Source organism: Pholis gunnellus (genome assembly GCF_910591455.1).
Source record: "Pholis gunnellus genome assembly, chromosome: 13".
Lineage (NCBI taxonomy): Eukaryota > Metazoa > Chordata > Actinopteri > Perciformes > Pholidae > Pholis > Pholis gunnellus.
Genome location: NC_136540.1, coordinates 5416401 through 5438234, shown reverse-complemented (window position 1 = coordinate 5438234; position 21834 = coordinate 5416401). Strand labels below are relative to the sequence as shown.

The 21834-nt window shown below is 41.3% G+C and overlaps 1 protein-coding gene across 1 annotated transcript; it reads right to left on the bottom strand.

Annotated features, from left to right (window-relative positions):
* Nucleotides 1-92: 92 nt before the first annotated feature.
* On the bottom strand, nt 93-19674 carry LOC306704955 (transcriptional regulator ATRX-like). The gene is made up of 35 exons (XM_079171572.1): nt 19554-19674; nt 18403-18509; nt 18241-18296; nt 17400-17428; nt 17016-17137; nt 16790-16906; nt 16468-16577; nt 15352-15419; nt 13468-15260; nt 13203-13266; nt 8380-8525; nt 8000-8176; nt 7812-7920; nt 7467-7557; nt 7142-7327; nt 6816-6960; nt 6476-6585; nt 6146-6289; nt 5867-6044; nt 5633-5770; nt 4749-4924; nt 4526-4643; nt 3898-4028; nt 3718-3776; nt 3303-3367; nt 3086-3227; nt 2876-2967; nt 2676-2781; nt 2376-2553; nt 1840-2031; nt 1597-1740; nt 1421-1462; nt 1237-1332; nt 612-740; nt 93-522 (listed from the first exon to the last, which is right to left on the bottom strand). The coding sequence occupies exons 1-35, from the start codon at nt 19571-19573 to the stop codon at nt 433-435; spliced, it is 5670 nt and encodes a 1889-aa protein (XP_079027698.1). The 5' UTR covers nt 19574-19674; the 3' UTR covers nt 93-432.
* Between the last annotated feature and the right edge of the window lie 2160 nt (nt 19675-21834).

Below are 21834 nucleotides of genomic sequence, written 5' to 3'. Positions count from 1 at the left end.
ATATAATCACTATTAACACTCCTACTATATTAAACATATCTCTGCTAACTCTGTCATGGCTGGTTGACAAACATGGACAAAATAACTGATTTTGTTAATTTATTACATAATTGTAAGAAATGGTAAACAAAAAGTTAAACGAATAGAAAAAGCAGTTCATGGTAACATTATTGTAAGGCATATGCAGTAATCCTACTGTGTGTAAAGGGACTCAACACAAAAGCTTTTGGTACGAAGCAGCTAACCCAAGTCTTTGCAAACTCATAATAAAAAGACAACTTATTCCTGTGCTAGTTAAAGTGCTCAAAGTGTTACAAAACAAAACTATCATTGTACCTGAACATCGCTATTGAAAATGCATGACTTACATTTCTACGGCTTGGAAATATGACTCTATAACATCCGATAATGTGTTGCGGAGTGTTTTATTCTTCAAGTCGGTCCGGGCTGGACCACAGTGCTCACGGCCGCCTGCATCGCTTTCCTTCGACTGTTCAGGATGGCGTGAATGCTGTGTGTGAGCTGTGTGGAGGGATTTGGTTGAAACGTGAGAATGGCTGTTTGTACATAAGTACACGCATTCACACACTCGCGTATAATAAATGACTTACCGTTTGTTGGTATGCGAGAACCTCTCGATAAAATGCCTGTTTACGTTCCTGCTCCTTCTCATCACACACTTTCCAATTCCGAGCTTTGGCCAAAGCCGCGGCCTCCGGCAGCTGAGGATCCTGTTCCCGCTGCAACATAAATAAAGTTTATACAGTTTTTACAATTAAAAAGCTGGAACTAGGAAATATATTTCTTCTTAAAAAATAAAAAAAAGATTAATAAATGATTTAAATAGTTGCTAACTATTTTCTGTCTACTGACTAGTGAGTCGATTAACCGTGGGAGGTGTTGGAATGTATTGTGTGAGCACTAAACACAGCGGTTCAAGGAAAGGCTGGTCATCTGCTCGGGAACATTAAAAGTGAACAGATGAGCTCTACTTGTAGTTTCAACAGCAGCTCGAGCACCACTGAGATGTAAATAGATTCTTCCTGTCAAACCCCAGACGCAATTCACATTTGGGCCATGGGGGCCATACGTGTATTGTTCTTTGTTTCTTCCACACCTAAGTGCAGAATAAATAAATATACTCCTTCAGCCAACACCAAGCAATAAATCAATAAATCCACTCCTATTTTAAATCTTCCATTCATCACGTTACCGTGAAGCCTGAATGTCACTCACCACTTTTAACATGTACCCCTCGATGGTGCAAGAATCCATATTCTGCACTGACAGAAAGGCCAATGACACATCTGCTCTGCTCTTTTTCAGCAAGTCCTGCAAAAAATGTTCATGTAAATTCATTGAATAAAACCACAAACATCACCCGCAGCAGTTGATATATGCAAATGACATATATGTATACCACTAGCTCGTCATTGGTCTTCGTGTCCAAGGGGTTCTGGTTCTGGTTGGAAGACAAACACACACATTATGTAGATACAGTCAGCACACAGAGGTGTAATGTAAAACACTTTAAAGTCTAGACTAGACACAGCCCTGCTCATTACACTTCATGCGTTGCAGTGAACAGCTCTTTACCATAGCCTCGTACTCGGCCCACGCGTCTTTGCGTTCTGCCTCGCTGAGCTCCTCCTCTTGTTTATGGTCCAACAGAGATCCATGCTCGTGGAAAGACACTATCTGGTCTTTACACGTTAGTAATAGCTGCGCCAGGATCTTATCCTGAGAAAACAGACGCACAAAAAGTCATTCAATACTGCCAATTCCAGACAGCTGCTAAAATATTCACACGGCATCAAAGAACGTGAAAATAAAAGTCACCTTTGGCAAAACAGAGTTGGTTCTTTTTCTTTTCTTAGAGTTCGGGTCGTCCAGCAGGTCTGGCTCAAATGTGTAAAGTTCGGTCAGTTCGAAAAAGGTGAAGTGCCTTTTAATCTGCTGCTGATCCACCACTCGGTAGGACAGAGACTGCTTGGTCACCTGGCGATCATAGATCTTCTCCTCCATGGTGCCCTGGAGAGGAAAATGATCGCAGTAATAAACTGAAAGCTTTATGGGTCCAGAAAAAAATACAACCCAATGGCAATTAGATTATTTTTACTGCCCTCAAAAGAACTAATCCAGTGTTTCTAAAGCAAAAAAAGCAAAGATTTGGGGAAAGACAGAACAAAACTAACATTTATTTATGGAGCAGAACTGAAATTGTCAAGAAGCTTTCCATTTTGTCCCCAAAACACATAATGCAACCATAACATTCTGTTCAACTGGTAATTTATAGCTGCATTTATTGAAAAAACGTGTTAAAACCAGCGCACTGCAAACTGTAAAGGGGCCGATATAGATGACGGGGAGCTCACCTGAGCCAAGAAGCGGTAGATGAACACCTGCTTGAGTTGACCGAAGCGGTACACTCTGTAGATGCTCTGTATGTCATACGAGGGATTCCATGAGGCATCGAAGATGATGACCCTGTTGGCCGCAACGAGGTTGATGCCAAGTGAGCCGGCTTTCGTTGAGATGAGAAATAATCGGCCGCTAAAAACAGAGAACAATCCATCAGAAGAAACTTTGTCGGGGCAATTTGAAATATTCTGTCCGGATCTTATTTCATGCTAATCAACGTAGAAAGATTGAAATAAAAGTCAGATGATCTGTACCGCAAATTGTAGACATTGTTGAACTGATCCGCCCATTTCTTCCTCGTCACAGCGTCGGTGGAGCCGTCGAGTCGATAGTAATCAATGTCTTTAATCCAGCTGCCCGCTGTCAGAATAAAGCACAACAATCAGAAGTGAAGCACCATCAAGGAGGACGTTTCCTCTATGAATTAATAACTTATTTGCCATAAACAGAATACCTTTGGATGACGATGGGTGTCGGGCATTGTGAGAAGTCTTGAGGAAATCCTCAATCAGGTCTAATGAGATCAAAGACTGACTAAACACAAGCCTAAAAATGCAAAAACACACATTGATTTGGTTAGATGTGAGGGCGAGCCCGTGTCTTGACAGACCGCTCAAAGTCTTTCTGTGTTTGGATTTGCCTTTAGATGAGAAGAGGAACATACACTTTATCGTCCAATTCTTCAGCCTTTCTGAGGATCTCAAACAAGAGCACCATCTTCCCAGAGTGCTCCATGATTTTGGCGTCCTCTTCAGAGACCATATTCTTGAACCAGTCCGCATCCAGGCTCATGGTTGCTTTCTCTCCTTCACAGAAAAATATATTTTAGTGTGCGAACCCCTCAGGGTGGGACCATTAGTGAGAAATGGGAGTTTTAATACCGTCCACTGCTGCTGCACTGCCGTCATTGTTATTCCCTTCTTTTGCGTCGTTCTCTCTCAGTCCACTACATCGGGCAAAGAAAGGGAATAAAGTCTTTATAAATAAAATATATGTCGTAAAATAAGGTTGAGAACTTTAAGCAGTTTCAGTGAACCAGAGTGGATTCAGAAAGTACTTCTGATTTTCTTTCACAGTTTGTTGTTCCAGAGGTGACGACATATTTTAAAAGGTTTTGTGTATTTATAATTACAGGAAGACATAATTCAACTAACTGAACACGGCTTTCAAAGGCACATAAAAGATCACAAAGTCAAGCTTTTTTTTAATAAACCACTAGATGTGCAGATTTAATGAGAAACAAATGAGGTGATGATGATTTGTGAGTCTAGATTATGACGTAGTAGTAAGTCTCACCTCTCAGCCGCGGCGACTTCTTCATTTCCCTGCAGAGCTGTCGCTGTCATTTTGTTCTTCTTTTCCAAATATTTCAGTCATAAAAATCCAGTTAAGTGTTGATTCAAATATTAGACGCTTAACATCGACGAATAATGAATCAACGAGCATTCTATCGCGTGGTGATTGTTGTTGTTATACCTGGTTTAATTGGCGGATGCGGTTGAGCTGAAGGCACCAGGGATGAGTCCAAATTCGTCCGAGCACCTGAAAGTCCTTGAACAGGTTTGCTCTGGTTCTCACCTTAGATGCGTTAAACACGGAGCCCATAGCTGGAGAAACACAAACATGTACGTACTTCAGATGGTCCAACATCTGTGAAACACAGAATTTAAATGAAATTTCTGCTTTTTTTTTAGGGAACACCACCATTGCTGACGTTTACTTCCTTTTGGTTATCAGTTGATGATCATCATATCTCAGCCTTTGATATTTTAGTGAGTTGAATGTAACTGAGTTGGATAAGTTATGAGTAAACTTTCACTCTTCTGTCAGACTTGGGTTCTACCACTATATTCATTTTAAAGTTAAAGTTGCCGGATCATCCGACTCCATGTTGAGAGCCATGTGGAGGCAATACATCGAGCCCCTTAAAGGCTAAAGTAGAGCTATGGAAAGATGAATAAATACTATATCTTCACAACTCTCTTGACCAATACATGTAGATACTTTAGTGAAACGATTGTCACCTCATAGGACAGAAAACACAACGTATACTTAAAATGAGTACATCTACATTCCTTAGAGTGAAAAAAGTGAAGACTCTTACCGGTGAAGTGGTCGAGGTAGTAGCGGTACAACTTGTACTGATGCGGGGAGATCCTCACTGCCAGCACATACTCGTGTTTGGGAGGCAGAAACTGATTCAACTCAGAGTAATCTCTTCTCTAGGAAACAAAAGATGGACACAGTGTTGTGAGAGCTGAAATATAAAAGCAGACTGTGTGTGTGTGTGTACATTTTCAGTGTGCTAAGGGCAGAACAGTATTTACCTGCACACATCCAACCAACATCGCATGAAGCACATGTGCTCGGTTCTTCATGATTCGGACATCTCTTGACGTGGAGTCAGCACACTGGCCATTCTGTATGGGGTTGATGAAGCGGTTTCGGAATTCGCCCAGCGAGCCCAGCAGATTCCTCTTGATGAAAGTGACCATGCAGTGGTCTGTGGGAGCAAAATAACATGCATCAGTATTAAGGGTGGGAATCTCTTGATGGCTCATGCTTCGATTTAGATTCTTGGGGGCACAAATCGATACCAAATCAATTCTTGATTCAGTACATAGGGAAGCTAATTTCAGGATCTACAAATGACGGCATGAAAGCAGATTAAAGTGAGTATAACATTATAAAGTTTCTGTATTTAAAAAGGTCATATCAACTGATTGCAATAATCTAAACACACAAAGGTAAACCTAAGACAAAATGTAACATTTATTCATGCTAAGCTAGCACGAATAAACACTTTTTAATATTATTTAATATAGTATGTATTATTTATATATATTTATATGTAATTGTACACAAAATAAGACCGTAAAACTGGTATTTTTCAACGCAGTACACACTCATACTTGGCACAACTTAGACTTGGTGTCTAGGTTTACTGTCCATCAGTAGCAACGTTTCCTTTGTCGTAGTGAATCAATTCATAATCGTATCGGATAAGAATCTCAATTCCTACATGAATACGTTTTTTCCATAACCCCTCATCAATAAGAAGAGTTTGAGTCAAAACAGTCTGTAACTTGCAGTTTTAGCACATCAATGACATCGGATTTTGTGTTTTGAGATATATATAAATATACTACATCCTTTCAAACAAAGTGTGATCTTGTGGTATATTGAATACGACGTAGTGCTGCAGACTCACACTCCTTCAGGTTGTTCTGTAGTGGTGTGCCAGTTAGCACCACTCTCCGCTGGGTCTTGATGGCATTCATAGCTTTGGAGATATTGGTTGCCTCGTTGCGCAGGATGTGTCCCTCGTCACAAATCACAAAGTCTGGACCTGAAGGAAAAAAAACAGGAGAGAAAACGGATCGAAACAGTTTCAATGACACACAAAACCTTCTAATGATATCCTGCCATGACACCGTTACTGTACCTGGATTCACCAGTATGCTCTTTAACTCTTTCTTGACCTGCTCATCCGTGAATTTCTGGCCGAGTGACAGGATGCGGTACATCTCATACCCCATTATCATAACACCTCCGTCTCTGTGCCACCGCTGCAGAGCCCTGACCTTGAGCCCTGGAAGCTTTTTTGTGGCCAGTTCTGTGACCTGAAACATATTTGTTGCATCTGAACATTAACCACCAAGTGGGAGACATAAAGCATCTGAGGCACAAAAATCAAGTATTGCCCATTTGTGACTTTGCATACTTTTACTTGATCCTGTCGCATGTCGCTTTGCCACTTCTTGAACTCGCTGACCCAGTTGAGGATAGTGTTGAGCGGACATACGACCAGCGCTGTTCTGAATTTCAGGTTCTTTGACAGCAGCACCGTGTGGAGGAAAGTTACCACCTATAAAATAACACAGATATGAATATGATGCATAGGCTACTGACCGCAGTCATTAAAGCATAGTTTAAGATGGCTGATGAACAAGCACTAAAATAATGAATTTCAGGGTGCTGAAATGTTTGGTGTATTAATTATCTTTGCATAAATTAAAGCAAATGAGAATATTGAGAGTGGATATGTGTTCACCTGCAGAGTCTTTCCCAGGCCCATGCAGTGGGCCAATATACAGCCTGTTCCAGGAGAAGAGTTGGCCTTCTTCACAGACTCACAACAACTGTCCCAAATAAACTGGACCCCTGTGTTGGAGCGCAAAGAGAACATGGCCAGTTACGCTTCGTCTGAACACAAAACTTGGACTTAACCCTGAAAATATGCAGATAATAGATAGCAGTACTGATCAGCATTAATGGCTGAATGTCACACCCATTACAGACAAACCAGTGTGCCAAAGTGTTGCCATTGAAATCAAGCAGACCAGTTGTGTTTTTTTGGGGATTGATCAGTGTGACTGAAAAGACAAACTAACCGTCCACCTGGTGAGGCTTCAGTCTCGTCACCAGGTTCTTGTGCACCTGAACAAGAGGCTTTTTGGTCTCCTCATCCTGATCCAGGATCAGCTTGGTGGTGATCGGGCCCGTCACTTGAGACGGATCATCCGTTATAACAATAATCTGGAAAACAAATGTGGGCATTTTGTCAGTTTGGTCCTCCCCCTTAGAAAACCCCAATCATGGTCATTTATCAACAGGGATAAAAGGATCTAATGCTGCAGCAATGCTTTAAATGACTAACTATCCATCATGGACACAGTGAGGTTCAATGGTCTGTTGGACCTGCTGTGTGTTGCACTACCTCTCTCCTGTCGTCTATCTGTTGTTCCCTGCTTGCCAGACGTTTGCATCTCTCCTGCTCCTCTCTGAGGGCTTCCTGGGTCTCAGCACGGAGATTCTCGTCGTCAATGATTCTGCGGATCTTTTTGCGTCCTTTAGGGGTGCCTTTGCTGTCGCTGTTCTCCTCGTCTGCGTCCTCTTCGTCACTCTGCTCAAATGCAGTTAAGAACCACCAAATGATATGACCGTTAGACATCAGAGCCAACTCCCAAGTTTCAAGTATCACAGGTGAACAGCAACAGATAAAATAAATAACATTAATAAGCCACTTGGTTATGACAACAGACCTTTTCACTGTTGGAGTCAGACAACCAGATGCAGGGCACTGGTTTCTTCCGCTCGTAACTACGGCGGGCCTCTTTCACTTTACTGGATACTCTGGAGATAAAAAGAAGAGAATAAGAAACTAAAATGAGCTAAGTACATATTACACATATGTGCTTGTGTGTGTGTGACGGACAATACATTTGTTTTTTTCACACAGCAATATGAAGTCAAATGTGGTCCAAAAGAGGTCCGTCAGTCTAACATCATATTGCTGCATTAAGACATCACTGAGTTAGTCTGCTGACTGTCCCCCTACTTTACTTTGCTATTGTTACTGGTTTTTGATTTAAATCGATGGCATGTACCTTTTGGGTCCCTTTCCACCGGCCTCATCCTCTGACTGACTCAGCTCCTCGCTCATCCCGAGATCCTCCGGCTCCGACTCCTTTCTGTCCCCATCACTTTCACTATCAGCTTGACAGATATCGAAGTCAGACATTAAAGCAAAGCAGGTTAAAGACAGTTTGGTTTCTAAGGTTAGACGTGTCCTTACAGCTCAGGTGTTTGCTGCCGGCTCTTTGCTTGCTCTCCGGCTTTGCCACCGCACTCTCGGCCACAGCCTCGTCACTTGGTGTTCCCTCATCTAAGGTGAGTTTGCGGCGGAGGAGGCGGTGCCTGGAGTTGGGCCCATTAGACGCGTTGTCAGACGAGTCTGAAGTCAATTCCTCCCCTGCAGCAGATGTATTGTATCATTTTAAATGTTCACAACTAGCCACAACTTTGGTTAAAAAATGCAAATGTCAAATTCTACAAAAGATCAATAGGAATAAAAAAGGAAAAAGAATATGTGCTTATTTTTTTTTTAAAATGCACAAGTGAAAAGCTAGATATGTGCTACTTTAAAAAAAAGAAAGAAAAAAAAAAGATACTTACCATTTTCATCCGTTTCATTATCTTCTTTTCTTTGTTTTTCCTTCTCATCCTCTGACTCGTCCTCCTGCAGCTCCTCATCCGAAGAGAATTCATCGCCCGACGAGTAGTTGGCTTTGATTTGGGCCAAGAGCATTTTCTTAGCGATTCTTTCAAAAGTGGAAAAGAAGGAAAAGGTACCTGAAGTTCATTTCATGATCAGAAACATCGTCTGCAGCTGGATATTGTTACACTCCAAGGCAAAATCACAATCAAATGTTATTAGAGTTGGACTTAAAATAAGAGTTTTCTTTTTTAGTGTTGGTTATGAGTAAATAGTCCTTCAGCTGATTAATAAATCATAAATCCAATCAGATATCTTCAGTAATCCACATTATGTGTCAATAATAGTCTTGGACTGATGTGCCAATTTACAGCTGTTAGTCAAGTCACAGACCAATTAAAGTGAACTGGCACAACACTGGAAGACATACATGTAAAATAATGCCAGAGCGGGAAAAAAAGAAAAATGATACAGAGACGTTTTTAAGAGTACCAATTTATTACAACAAGTATTCTTCACAGAAAAAAAAACAGATAGTCATACGTTTTTATTCTCCTTTGGGGGCAAGGGGAGGGAGACTTGTATTTCCTACAATGTTTTTCGCTTGCTCGAGTCTGTAACAGACACTACTCCATTTTTTTTTCCATGTGAAAAATAAAAGTTGCATTGATCTCTTGTTCATCCAGTCGTGACTCTCGCAGTTAAAAAGAGCTTCAGGCCTTTTTGAACACAAACCGAGAGCCGACTGGAAGGCAACCGGCTCCTCTGGTGCTACCAGCCAATTATTGTTGTAATAAAGAGAAGAGAAAAACATGTGAGACACAAACACTGAATTACTTACAAAGTCTATACATAAATATTTACTCAGAACGGCTCTTAACCCTTTTTTACTCCGGTGGAGAATAAAGTTTTAAAAAAAAATGAGGAAATGATGCACATAACCTGATACAGTTCATGTTTTCTAAATTGAAAAAGCTTAATGGTTTCTATACCATATTGTGTTTTAGTACATTCAATGAGTTACCCTCTTAAACTCCTTCTACATCTACCTGCGTTCAACACGCATTTCACAACATGGAGCGGACTTGTAATTACACGTGATCGCCGAGAGTCAAACGGCTTACATGCGTCTGGCTCGAGTTCCTCTAGTCTCTGGTCAAACCTGCATTACACGCACAGGTCTGATCTCAAAGTGCGGTTGTCAACGCAGGTCACTGCGGAGAGGACGACTGCCATTTTCACAGGTGTTTAATCCAATGTCTTGTGAGAGTTTACAGTAAAAGTCGTGTATATTGCCAGACGACAGCAGCAGTAACAGGCCAGAGCCCTGGATCTCATTAGACATGCCTCAATAGGACGAAACAGAAAAACACTGTAGAAAATGAACATACAGCCACACATGATTTTTGGCATCATCGGCCATTGGTAATCGCATGCTGTGTGGATTTTAATGGAATAACACATGTTTAGCCCACTAGCTATGAACAAGGTAAACTTTACATTTCTGCTGACCATTTTTTATTTTTTTTTCCTAACGTTAAAGTTGTGCTTTCACTTCAGCTGAAAACAGACTTTTGAAGAAAGAAATAAGAAAAAACGGGCCAATAGGAGGCTACGATATCCCAGATTTAAGTGATTGTTGCCTAACAGCACTGCATTCACTGCTGTGCTGTCAGAAAATCCGACCTGGAAAAAACATGAGAAACAAACATGGGTGTCATTAAAAAGGCACAATGTGAATTTGGTCGCTCTTTGCATAATAGTTGTTTCACGACCCACTCTCAATCCTCAGATATACAACGGTCCCATTGACATTTCAAAGCACTGACACGGAAGGTTTTGGGGGTTTTTTTTAAACACAAATTGTTTTTATCTGCACTACTGGAGAAAAACGCAACAGCTGGTCAAGCGGGTTTGAATACGATAAAAAATAATTCTTTAGTTTTAAAAGCTACAGTATGCTTTAGAAAAATGGTCAGCAGCAATGTATATTCTGTGTATAGAAAGTGGGGTAAAACATACAGAAACACTGCTGCGGGTTTCAATAAATACCACTAAACGAGAGGAAAGATGAACAGCAGCTCCACCATCACAGCCCAAGTATTTGGAATGGGATTTATAACAACTGGTCATTAAATATAATATCTGGAATCAGAATCTCATGTTAGGAATTTTTACTCGAGACCCTCGACAGACAATGAAGCTAGTGATACACTGAATGTGTCCGATGCATGCTCTGAGATCAGACTTAAAGCATCCAATGAGGGTCATCACGAGGACTGTAAAGTATTTTGATTAACAAAGACATTGCCTTACTTACTGGGCACATATCACATGCAGAGGCACAACTGAGGCTTTCCCAGGCCAGCCAAACAACACATGAATGGCAAAAAAAAAAAGTTGTTCACGACTTTTTGACACTAGTGGCCACATGGAAATACAAATAAAAAGTCATTTCTGAATGCATGTGACATTAGATCTTTTTCATTGTTTTGTCCGTCACATGACCTATTTTGACGCCAGAACCTCCACACAAACCCTGTGCTGTTGTTATTGGCCATGAGCAGCAATAACAACATTTCCTCCACCTCCATTGTACTGGAGGAGTGTCAGAAAAGTCAAATATCTCAAAACCTAGCTACTACTTGCGGTAAAGCAAGCAGAACAATATTTGTTTGTAACTTGAGAGCGATAACTCTTGAAGAGAATCTCTGTGAAAGCAGCAATGTGAGAGAAATAAAACGTCACCGTCTCTGAACTCTACGAGTAGAAAACACTGAAAGACCTCCAGCCCTCTTATCACCACTATAGCATATTTCCCATAATGCAAAGGTGCACGTTCCAAAGCTCCAGCAGCAACTTTACCAGGCGTTTCTGCATCTCAAATATTCTAACATAAATAGATACAGATATAAGCTAAGGTCAGTGCTGCATAAGTATGTAAAGGCAGTAGTAGCAGCAATGTGATACCAATAAATACCACTAAAGGCTGAACAGAAACTCCACACATCACAGCCCAAATATTTGGAATAGGACGGATGTGATCTGGTCATTGAGATCATTTGGGGAAACAGTACCTGGTTCTCATGTTAAAAGGCTTTTACTTGAGACATTTGACTGTCAGTGAAGCCAGTGATACACCGGATGTGTCTATTTAATGGTACAAATGAGCACTCAAGACCTCCAGAGTGTCATTCTGCCATAAAGCCTGCTCTGAACTACATTAGGGGGGATTGTGGGAGTGCCAGCAGTCCAGAAGGACTCGTATTTGTAGTTTCTGGAACCGCAGAAAAAAAAGAAGAGACTGCATACCAGGAGTATTCCTCATGGTAACCATGTGTAAATACCAGAGCCTTGCTGTCGATGCCCTGAATAAACTACTGCAAAGCACCGTTTAACGATGAAATAAGGAAGTTATATCGAAATGCACTTCAAATCGTTTCAACTGCAACTGGTTGACGTTGGCGTCTACCATGATTTGTATTTTAGAAAACTTGATATCAGTGGAAAGAAAATATAACAAATGTTGACGGTGTTTGGGTGAGGCTTTGGGTGTTTATTACCAGAAACATTTTCTGTGCTTACAAATGTTCCAACTCTGTGTGGCAGGTGGACAGTGAAGCCCGATAACAAATCCTGAGATCTACAGATGTTCAAGATACCTTCGTTATCGTCTTTTTCAAAACAAAGTAATAAATCACACTCTGACATAATGTATCAACACTGGCATCAAATGCAAACCAAAAATCATGAAACAGTAGCCGTAAGTAAATGTGTGGTTAAATAATTACTTCATATATTCTGTGTCCAAAATTAAAAAGGAAGGAAATGTGACTTATGTGCGTAAAAGAACTGAAAAGCTGTATAACATAAAGCTAAGTTGCATTTACAGAGCCGGGTACATTGTATCAGACGTGTTAACAAACAATACTTTTGCCATCTTATTATAATTAAAGCATAACATCAAAAAGATGGTTCTCAAGGTGAAGCATAAAAGTTGTTTACATGCTTAAAGGTTTTGGTTGATTGAAAATAATACTTGTAATTTTATTCTTGAAATGTAAATGTGGGCAGAGAATCTGACAGGCATGTTTCAATCTTTGTACTTCACCTGTAAATAACAGTTAAGATAACAGTGCTGCTCACTGCAGGACAACAGTTCTTTGTGCATTCTATAAGAATTTATAAAGTTCAAAACGTTTTACATTTGTTCAAATACTCTCATTGAAAACAGGCGGAGCCGTAAAGCTAAATAAGTTTCATTCATTGTTCAGAAGTATGCTGGGACCTCTTCACGGGTCAACTGCACGGTTTCCCTTCTGTTTACGATTATCATGTCAAGTATAAGATATAATATTAACAATAAAATCTTTAAGTAAAATGCATCTCTATCATTTACATGTATACTGGGATTGCACACTAAATAAAACATAGACAAGCATTCTGTGCGTGTTCTGTATTAAGAAAAATGAGAAGCAATAGAATTGAGCTTCAATAAACAACACACAGACAAGCAGAGTATGCTGCCTCTCATTCAGAAGCCTGTTCTCTGAAGACTCAGTGTGTCATCGTGTGGGCCATCTGCTTAACAGAGTACCTCTACGATGTGTATTTGATTGCTGGGCCTCTGCTGCAGCTACGCTTTGGTCTTGATTGACTAGACCGCAAATGAGTCAGAATCACACGAGTGCTGCACGATTTCTGGGGTTTGGGGTTCAAAGTTGCCTTTTTTTTACATATAGGGTGTTTTACAAACTCTACATCCGGGCTTTTTGAACCATACCTATTTTCTGGATCATCATCATCATCTTCTGCTGCCCACGAGGGCCCAGACTGCTCCTCATCTCCTGCAAAAACAGAAATATTAGAAGAATGAATTACTCTGTTGTTTGAGCAGAGTGACAACATCAAGTGTTATTAAAGATTCTGATACAATCACACATTTCTGCTTATAGGTTTTAGCCATTGAGCTTTCCACCAGGAAACCTAATATCCACTGACAAGATATACTGTAGATCTAGATATAAAATAATAAATATAAGACTCACCCGATGATTGGTGGAATGCTGTTGCCCCCATTAAGGCCACATCTTCAGTGATTGGCTTCATCTTCTGATCGCTTCCTTCACTCCCAGAGTCGTCGTCTTCGTCGTCGTCGTCATCATCGCCGTCGTCGCTTGAGGAGGATGGCGACTCCATTTCTTTCCCGTGAGATTTAGCCTTCGACTTCCCAGCCTGCATCCTTCCCTGCACTCTAGCCCCGCCTTCTTCTTCTCGTTTGACGAGGTGAGACTTCCCGATTGGCCTCAGCGTATTCAAGTGTTGCACTTTCTTCTGTGAATTTTGATCATCACTCGAGGAATCTGTCCCACTCCCCCTTCGCGACTTGACCCTCCTGTTACTCGAGTCAGACTCGGGGGAGCGCTCCAACATTTTGCGTTTGCGGCGCATCTTCTCCGGTGACATCGGGGTGTTCTTAGTGAGCCAAAAGAGACATTTCTTGGTCACCTTCGTTGACGCTTCTCCGCCGTTCTCGTCACTCTGCGCTTCATCAGAGCTTTGCGTGACAGCCGCTCGCTCGAGCAGAGCGGCAGGGACTTCATCCGAGTCAGAGTCGTCTCTTGCTCTGTTCACACTTTGTTCTTCGGTGTTTTTGGCCGGTGCTGAGCTGGAGGTTTCCTCGGGGTCGGAGTCACTGTCGCTGTCTACTGCCGAACGAGACTTCTTGGCCTTGACGTCACTCGGTCGGCGCAACGGCGTCGTCTTCACGCGAGGAGAGCGTCTGTTGCCCTGTTCCTCTTCCGGGTGTAGGGACGCATTCGAGTTATCAGTACTCATCTTGCTGTCAGCTTTGGCACCTACAACACCCGTCTCTTCACCGTCCGAGACTTCCTTTCCCTCCGACTTCTTATCGTTCGTGTGGACGTCCTTCTCTGGGGCATCAGAGGACGGCCCCTGCTCCATTGGCACAGGTGTAAGTTTCACTACTAGTTTCTTCGTCATGTTGACTCGGCTCTCAGAAGGCTTCAGGCCAATCTTTTGTGCCCTCTGTCTCGCTACATGTGGATCTGAATCCGTGGTTTTCCCAGGGCCGGCGTGTGCAGTTCTCCCATCCGGGAAGCCTTTGGAGTCAGAATCATAACCTTCCAGATGTTCCGCTGCTAACTTCTGCAAGTCCCTCAAGCACTTTTTGTGTGGCTCTGTGTCTGCATCTGTTACAGGTTGTGCATCAAAGTCATCATTGAAGAACTTTTCCCAACAGCTCAAGACATCCAAGTCACTGAATTCTTCCTTCAGGCTATCCTCGAGTGCCGCGAGGGATTTTCGCAAGCCTTTCACTACTGACAAGAAAGAGTTCAGGTACAGATTGCGAACAGCAGGAGCTTGTTTGTTTGTTGTCACAGTATGAATAAAGTTGACAAACGTCCGGTTTAAGATGTTCGTCGAGTCCACTAAATGTTTGGCCTTTTTGGTGACATCCTTGGAAACGTGCAGCGTGTTATAGTTGAACACCACGTTACCGTCCATTCCGGTGTGATCCCATTTATCCAAAGGGAGGTTTTGTGGCAGGTGTGGCAACATGGCGTAAAGTTCAGACTTCTCCGGCTCCACGCGGTTCTTCCTGCGCTGCTGATACCACAGGTGCTCCATGTTCTCCAGCACATTGTCACAGGCCACCACCAGGTCAAACAGGGTCTCCGGGCTACACACATAGCAGTACCATTTGCTCTCCAAGATGCCAGACAGCTCCTTCCGTCCCAAATTTCGCAGAATGCACTTCTTGCAGAAGGCATTGCTGCAGAAGTCACAACAGATCAAGTTGCCTCCTTCAGCACACCATCTGCATGAGCAAAAATTAAAGATAATAAAAACACTTGTACAATGTAAAATGTTTATACTGCAGTTAAAATACTGAATAGATCAAATCTTACCTGCATTGCTCATCCATTCCATCTCCATCCTTGCTGATGTCATCACTTGAGTAATACTTGTAGCAAGACTGACAAAAATAAAACGGTAAATAGAAGAGTTGCAGAGAGCGTAGACAAAAGTATTTAAGAAACATGAAGATTTTCTTAATCAACAAAACAAATATAAACCAAATTCGATAAGAAATATAAATATGTTAGACCAGACACGGGGAATACAGCACATTGATGCAAGAGATGGAATTATCGGCACCAGTACTTCTGGATACCAGCTTTAAAGTTTGCCGAACTGGTTGCCCCTCATATTGAACATGAAAATAAACACAGAGCTCCTGTGAATGTAGCTGAAAGTCTGCGCTTTTTCACCATTTTCGGATTTTCACAGCACAATACAACTGCAAGTTGCAGATTGAGGTATAGCACCGTGTCACGGACTATTCCTGAGGTTAGCCAAGCTGGAGTTTGTTGCCTTGCCTTCCCAAACACAGCGGGCGGACACAGCACGAAATTTCTGGATGATTTGGAACGTTCCATTGTTGGTGGGCGCCAGCGATGAAAACCAGTGCAATTCAAAGCACCTCCAAAGTCCGGCAGCGAATACTTCAACTACACAACGGACCCACTCTGTCGTTCTCATGGCTGCACGTGATGCATAGTATTCACCAGGGTGGACGTGGGCGCCTACGGTCGTGAAAAGTGATTGTGGCAAATTCAGAGACAGTGGTTTCAGGCTCATTGATGGAACACTGCCGATACCGCCAGCAACCACTTACAGTCTTGGTTCAGACTATGGAGCCTCCGTGTTATGATGTCAGTAACTTTATACATAATTATAAGCTCAATTTAAAGAAGAATTTTGCAATGTAAGATGTAACAGTCCACCATGACAGGACAGAAACAAGACGCTGGTGAAATGCAAGTGATTATCCGAGTAATAGACGTGCCTGTTAAACAGTGCCGAGAAACTAGAAGCACTCCTAACCAATCTTAACATCGATGGTGTCATTATTCTAAAGCCATAACACTGAGCAATCAACATTGACTTCATAATGATAAGATAAGATGTATGGTTACAGAACGTTGAGGATTTCTTTCAGACGTATAAATAAGCAGACTCACCTTGCAAATCAGTACTTTCAGAACTGGATGTCGAAAGAAGGAATCTTTCTGGAAATGGTTGACTTGTCGGCCACATGCAGTGCAACTGACAATTTCCATGTGTTCAACTCCTGTAAAAGGACACCACAGTCATTAGTGAAAAACATGAGTTTAATAACATCAAAGTCTGAGTATCCACTGATCTCTCTCTCTCTCTCTCTCTCTCTAACATCAAGATCATTTTGTCTTTTGTCCACAAGCAATCAATGTGTCTCCTTTTTGTTTCAGTAATCATAATCAGTGATGTGCAATGTTATGACAATATCAACCAGTAGTGACGGACCTCCGCGTCTTCTGGAGAACTCTTTCCGCAGTACGCCCGATTTCCGGCTGCGAAACTCAGGACCCCTGAAGTCGTCTCTTCCATTGTCAACAGGTTCAGGCCTCACCAGTACAGTGCCTGTGTTAACAAAAACACATCGCCAATGAATCAAAGACATTCCATCATTATCAAATGTGCAATTATGTGTAAACAAGGAAACTATAATGGGGGAAAAGTGAAGGCCTACCTTTTGGTAATCTGGTGATGTCGAGGCGACCGTTTGCATGAACTGGTAAATCCACATCCTCACTCGCATTTGAGTCCCCGGATTCATCCAGTCCAGAGTGCTTTACGACGACAGATGGTTTTCTGATACATCAGTGAAACAGAAAACATGTAGCGTCAAGAAACAGTCTCCTCAGGTCTGCAGTGTACTTTCAAAGTGAAGTGAGTCAGGGAGCTACCGATGTTATTTTAAACAACAACTTTCACTCTGTTCCAGCACAAATACATCGCATTTACTTTAGTTCAACATGCAGTATTTTCAGCAATGAGCTGCATAAAATATTAGTTTATTTATCATGCCATTCCATATCTATGCTTGCAGGTTAAATATGAAATAAGGACTCACCTCCTTGAGTATTTGGTATCCACTCCTACCTACAAAGTAAAGCATTTTATTAGTTTAGTTTTCAGTTCGTAATCAACGTCAATGGTGGTGTTTAGAATATCTAATTAATGTCCCAAAGGGGGATGCTCACTCAGTAGCTAGTACTTGGTTTATGAGAACAATTTCATCCTAGGAGACTATGAATGTCGTAAATAAAGCGGTAAGAAACAACTATCTGAATTTGCTAGAATACTGAATTAATAGAAAGTACAGATAACTGTGTACTCCGGGGAGTTAGACCACAACTGTTCATTGAGTAGAAGGGAGAAACCATGGGAGATTAAATGTGAGCATAGTCAGAGGTAATGGTGTAGTTTAGTGGCTAGAAGTCTCCACAACATCACTGCCAGATTGTCTGTAGTAATATCCTACATGTGTGTATTCAGGTAAATATTATGAACCTTAAAATATAGTCTTATTGTCTATTGATGGCGGCGCACAGAGTTATGGAGAGCTGAGGATGAGCAGGAGTGCGGGCGAGAAGGCAGCTGTCAGGAAGTTCATTAGTTTCTACTGGCCAGAGTCGTGGGTGGTTTCCATAATTTACACACCAAAGACTACATTTACTCACATTTGGCAACTGCCAACTATTAACTTTGAACCCTGGTCATGAGCTGTACATCTTCACATGGTTACTAACGTGGTGATAGACTTTTACTCAGGTCTTTGTTGTTTTATAACGGCGGCAACTGAAATACGTGTTATTTTCTTGTTCGTGAGTTAACTGTAATTTCATTAACAAACATTGTTATCCACTTTAAGTATCTAGCTTTGATTTAGTCTTGCAAGAATGTTCAGTTACCACTGCTGCAGCACGACTTGTTAAGTTCCCCACAGAACAGCTCCTGTTTGTCCGACCTGCAATAACACATGTTACAGTTGTTTATAAAGCATGAAAATATGCAGATTATGTGAATATGATGATTTTTCAACTACGCATGATTAGAGTAAAAGAAAAGTGTACCATCTGCATCCTCCGAGGTCGGTGCTCCATTGCTGTCCTCAACTGGAGAGTGAGCCAAGTACTCGTGCAGTTTGTTGACCAATACATTCAGCTTGCTTGTAGTGGTGCTACAGTCAAGAAAACAACAACAACATGGTTTTTGGTTAACTTGTGGCTAGCTGGTTAATCAAATTGTATTTAAAAAGCCTGATTAATACTTTGTTTGTATTGGTAATATGAAGTGAATTTGGTGGAATCAACCGTTTATCGTCCAAGATACTATTTAATGTTAACTTAAATCTCATCAAACACCTACATTTCAACGTTTATAGTCCAATACATACATCAGTAGTGGAATATGAAAAGACTTTTACGTTTCATTAGTATTACGTTTGAGCTTTCCAGAAAGAGTGATGAATGACACAAGCAGTGCAGCTTTTGACCTACACTGCAGGACACCAGATGAAGTCTAAAGCTCTCATTACTCCAGGTGATTGTGCATTTGTGTTGATGTAAGACATTATGTGTTGCAGTGAAACATCACAACTCATATTGAAAACGTGGGTAGAGTGAGTTGTGGTACTTTTGAGGGCAATTTACTCGATATCAACGTTTGAGATTACCGATTTCATCTGGTCTTCTGGGCCCTCAAAACACCTACTTAGCTACATGACGCAATTGAAATTCAACAGCACCAAACTGCAGCCCAAAAGATGGCCTAAGAGTTAATACATTATAACCTTCACGCATATTTATTGCATGACATGTTGTATTGGACTGCACTCATTCTAGTCAGTTGTACCTAGCTGGAAACTGGGTGCATGACGTTATCACGCACTACGTTAGGTTACGTTCAACTCACCCTAAGTAACCCTAGCAATAACGTTTAATGTAGCAATAGCTACGAAAAGAAATAGCTCGCTAGCATTAACGTGAACGTTATCTCGAAGGCGTCAAGAAAACACCTTTTTCTAAATCACCTGACCTCACGTGCTGTGTCAGAGGTTATCAGCTAGGTTAACTAATTGAGAATTATTATTATTATTCTCTATGGCATCATTCCGGATAGCTGTTAGCTGCTACAGCTAGCTAGTTGCTATGCTATCTCGCAGTTGTTCACTCGGGAGTAACGTTCGTTTAGATAGCACCGCGTTTCCGTCCGCAGTTTTTACCTCAGCGTCGCTGCAGACATATCGCGAAGCAAGTGAAGCAGTCGTTCAAGTCCTTATACTTTCATGACACCGATATATTCTAGTAAAGACGTGGCGCTCAATCTGCGCTCACAATCCCACCAGCAGCAAAAGCAAACCTATAAAGAGGCAGAATAATGATAACCAGTGAAGGGTCCCGTTCTCTTCTTTCAGTTATTTTGTTGTCGCGCGTGACCTAGAATGCCAACCTATTGCTCATCACCGCCACCTGCTGCACAGGAGTGGGGATGATACATTTATTTTCTATTTCTTTCATGAAAACACCTGCTCTTACAGGATCCCTTGCAGTTTTAACTAGGCTTAGTGCTTTCACTATAATGTATCCTAAAAACTATCATTGTTTCTCTCCTCCTCACAAAAAGGTAAACAACACCTGTATGTCAGTTAAAGGATCAGTGTGTGGGGATTTACTGACATCTAGCCGTGAGGTTGCAGATTGTAACCAACTGAATACACCCGCCCCTCCCTCTCCAGGCATGTAGAAGAGCCTGCAGTGGCCTAGGTTGGTAGGCTAAATTATCTGTCCAGCAGAAGACAGTCAACTTCAGCGTCACTCTGGAACAAATTTGTACCACATCAGTGATTTCCATTTGGGAAAAGCCACACCAACGTTTATCCTTGTTTTCTGCTGTTGGCTGTCCCGATTTAGTTCCACTTCTTCAGGTTTTTGCATCTTTGACGAAAAGGATTCATGCTCCCTTGCTTTTTCTTGTTCTAAATAATATACGTATGCCGTCCAGTAGTAAAAATGTTTGTTCTGAAAACCTCTCACAACACAAAATGGTTAGCCAGCACCAGCAACCACTTATTCCTCTTCTTTCTTCTTCGTAGTCTCTCAACGGCGCATTCACACCACCAAATTCAAGCTTCAACGTAAACCTGTGAAAGGCCGTCTTTAGATCTGGCCGACTGTATAAACATGATGGTGCAACATGGCCGTCTCTGAGGAAGAGGACCTGCTCAAACAAAAGTGTTTTTATTTTCAGTGAGAGCATGAAGAGAATAGTATATTTCTTACAACAGATCCCCTAAATCCTACATACTGGTCCTTTAATAGGATATGATTTAGTGTCAATACTTGTGTATCTTTGTCCCTAAATTCAGCTCTCATCATCTCACTCTGTGCCTCATATTTCAAGAAAAATATTTCGATGACATGCTCTTGTCATTATGACTTCTTCAAACCCTCCTCTATTATTATACAATCAGTATTAACACACTACTTTTTCAACATTTGATGACTTTCTTTCATTTCTCTTCAAGTTCTATGAGCTGTTTCATATGAAGCCAGACTCCTTTTCCAACATAGTACAAGCAGAAGCAGCATTTACTTGTCTTCTTGTACAGCTACCGTGTAAAGGCCTTTGCATTTAGTTTATTGCTAAAGTTATTTGCATGCACAACATAAGAGAAAGAAAATGATCTGTACTGTCAACATCCCCACTGTGTATAATATACCATCATTTGTGTACTGATCTCGTGTCACTGTAGATCATGTAAATCATTACACAAGTTAGCCAGACAGGTCCTTATTATAGTCATTGTTTCTTTTTTAAATTATACTATTTTGTTGATGCTTTGACCGTGAGTAATTAAACATGTTTAAACCCTCATATCAGGTAAACATCATTGTTATTTTTGTATCTAAAACCATCATCATTGATCCACCTCATCAACGACCCTGCTGATAGCATATTTATATTTCTTTAACTGGCCCATAGGTTACATTACAAGGAAACATTACTGGTGGATGTCTGGATATTAATAATGTATTAGCACACTATTCTTGAGCTACTACGCTCCTAATCTCAACTGCAAGCTGACTTCAGTCTGCTTGTGTATTCTGACATTATTGCTTCCAGAGCCAGCCTTTGGACCACATCTTTACTTTGATCTGATGCCCTCTAGGTTACTTTTAGTCATCATCCAGATGGCCTCAGTTAATAATGGAGGTGCCTTAGTTACATTTAAACAATCAATATGCAGAATTATCCTTTTAAATCAACATAACTTGGATGAAACAAGGTCAAATATTCATTGGAAATAAACTCATTTTAAACTGAAGAAACAGACACTGTGCTGCCCTCATCTGTTAATCTCTTTAAAAACGTTTTGTTATGAACTAACCTTCTTTAAATTCAGAATCTAAGACGTTTTATTATCTTAAACATATTATGTAGCTGTAGCCGTTTGGCACAGATACTACTCCACGGGCCGGATGTCAACGTCTGGCGGTGACGTC

Coding starts and splice junctions, on each gene's coding strand:
- LOC306704955 (XM_079171572.1), bottom strand. CDS start 19,573: ATGTCTGCAGCGACGCTGAG. Junction 17,138..17,399: donor GATACCAAATACTCAAGGAG/GTGAGTCCTTAT, acceptor CTGATGTATCAG/AAAACCATCTGTCGTCGTAA. Junction 8,526..13,202: donor GATGATGATCCAGAAAATAG/GTATGGTTCAAA, acceptor CACTTTTGAAAG/AATCGCTAAGAAAATGCTCT.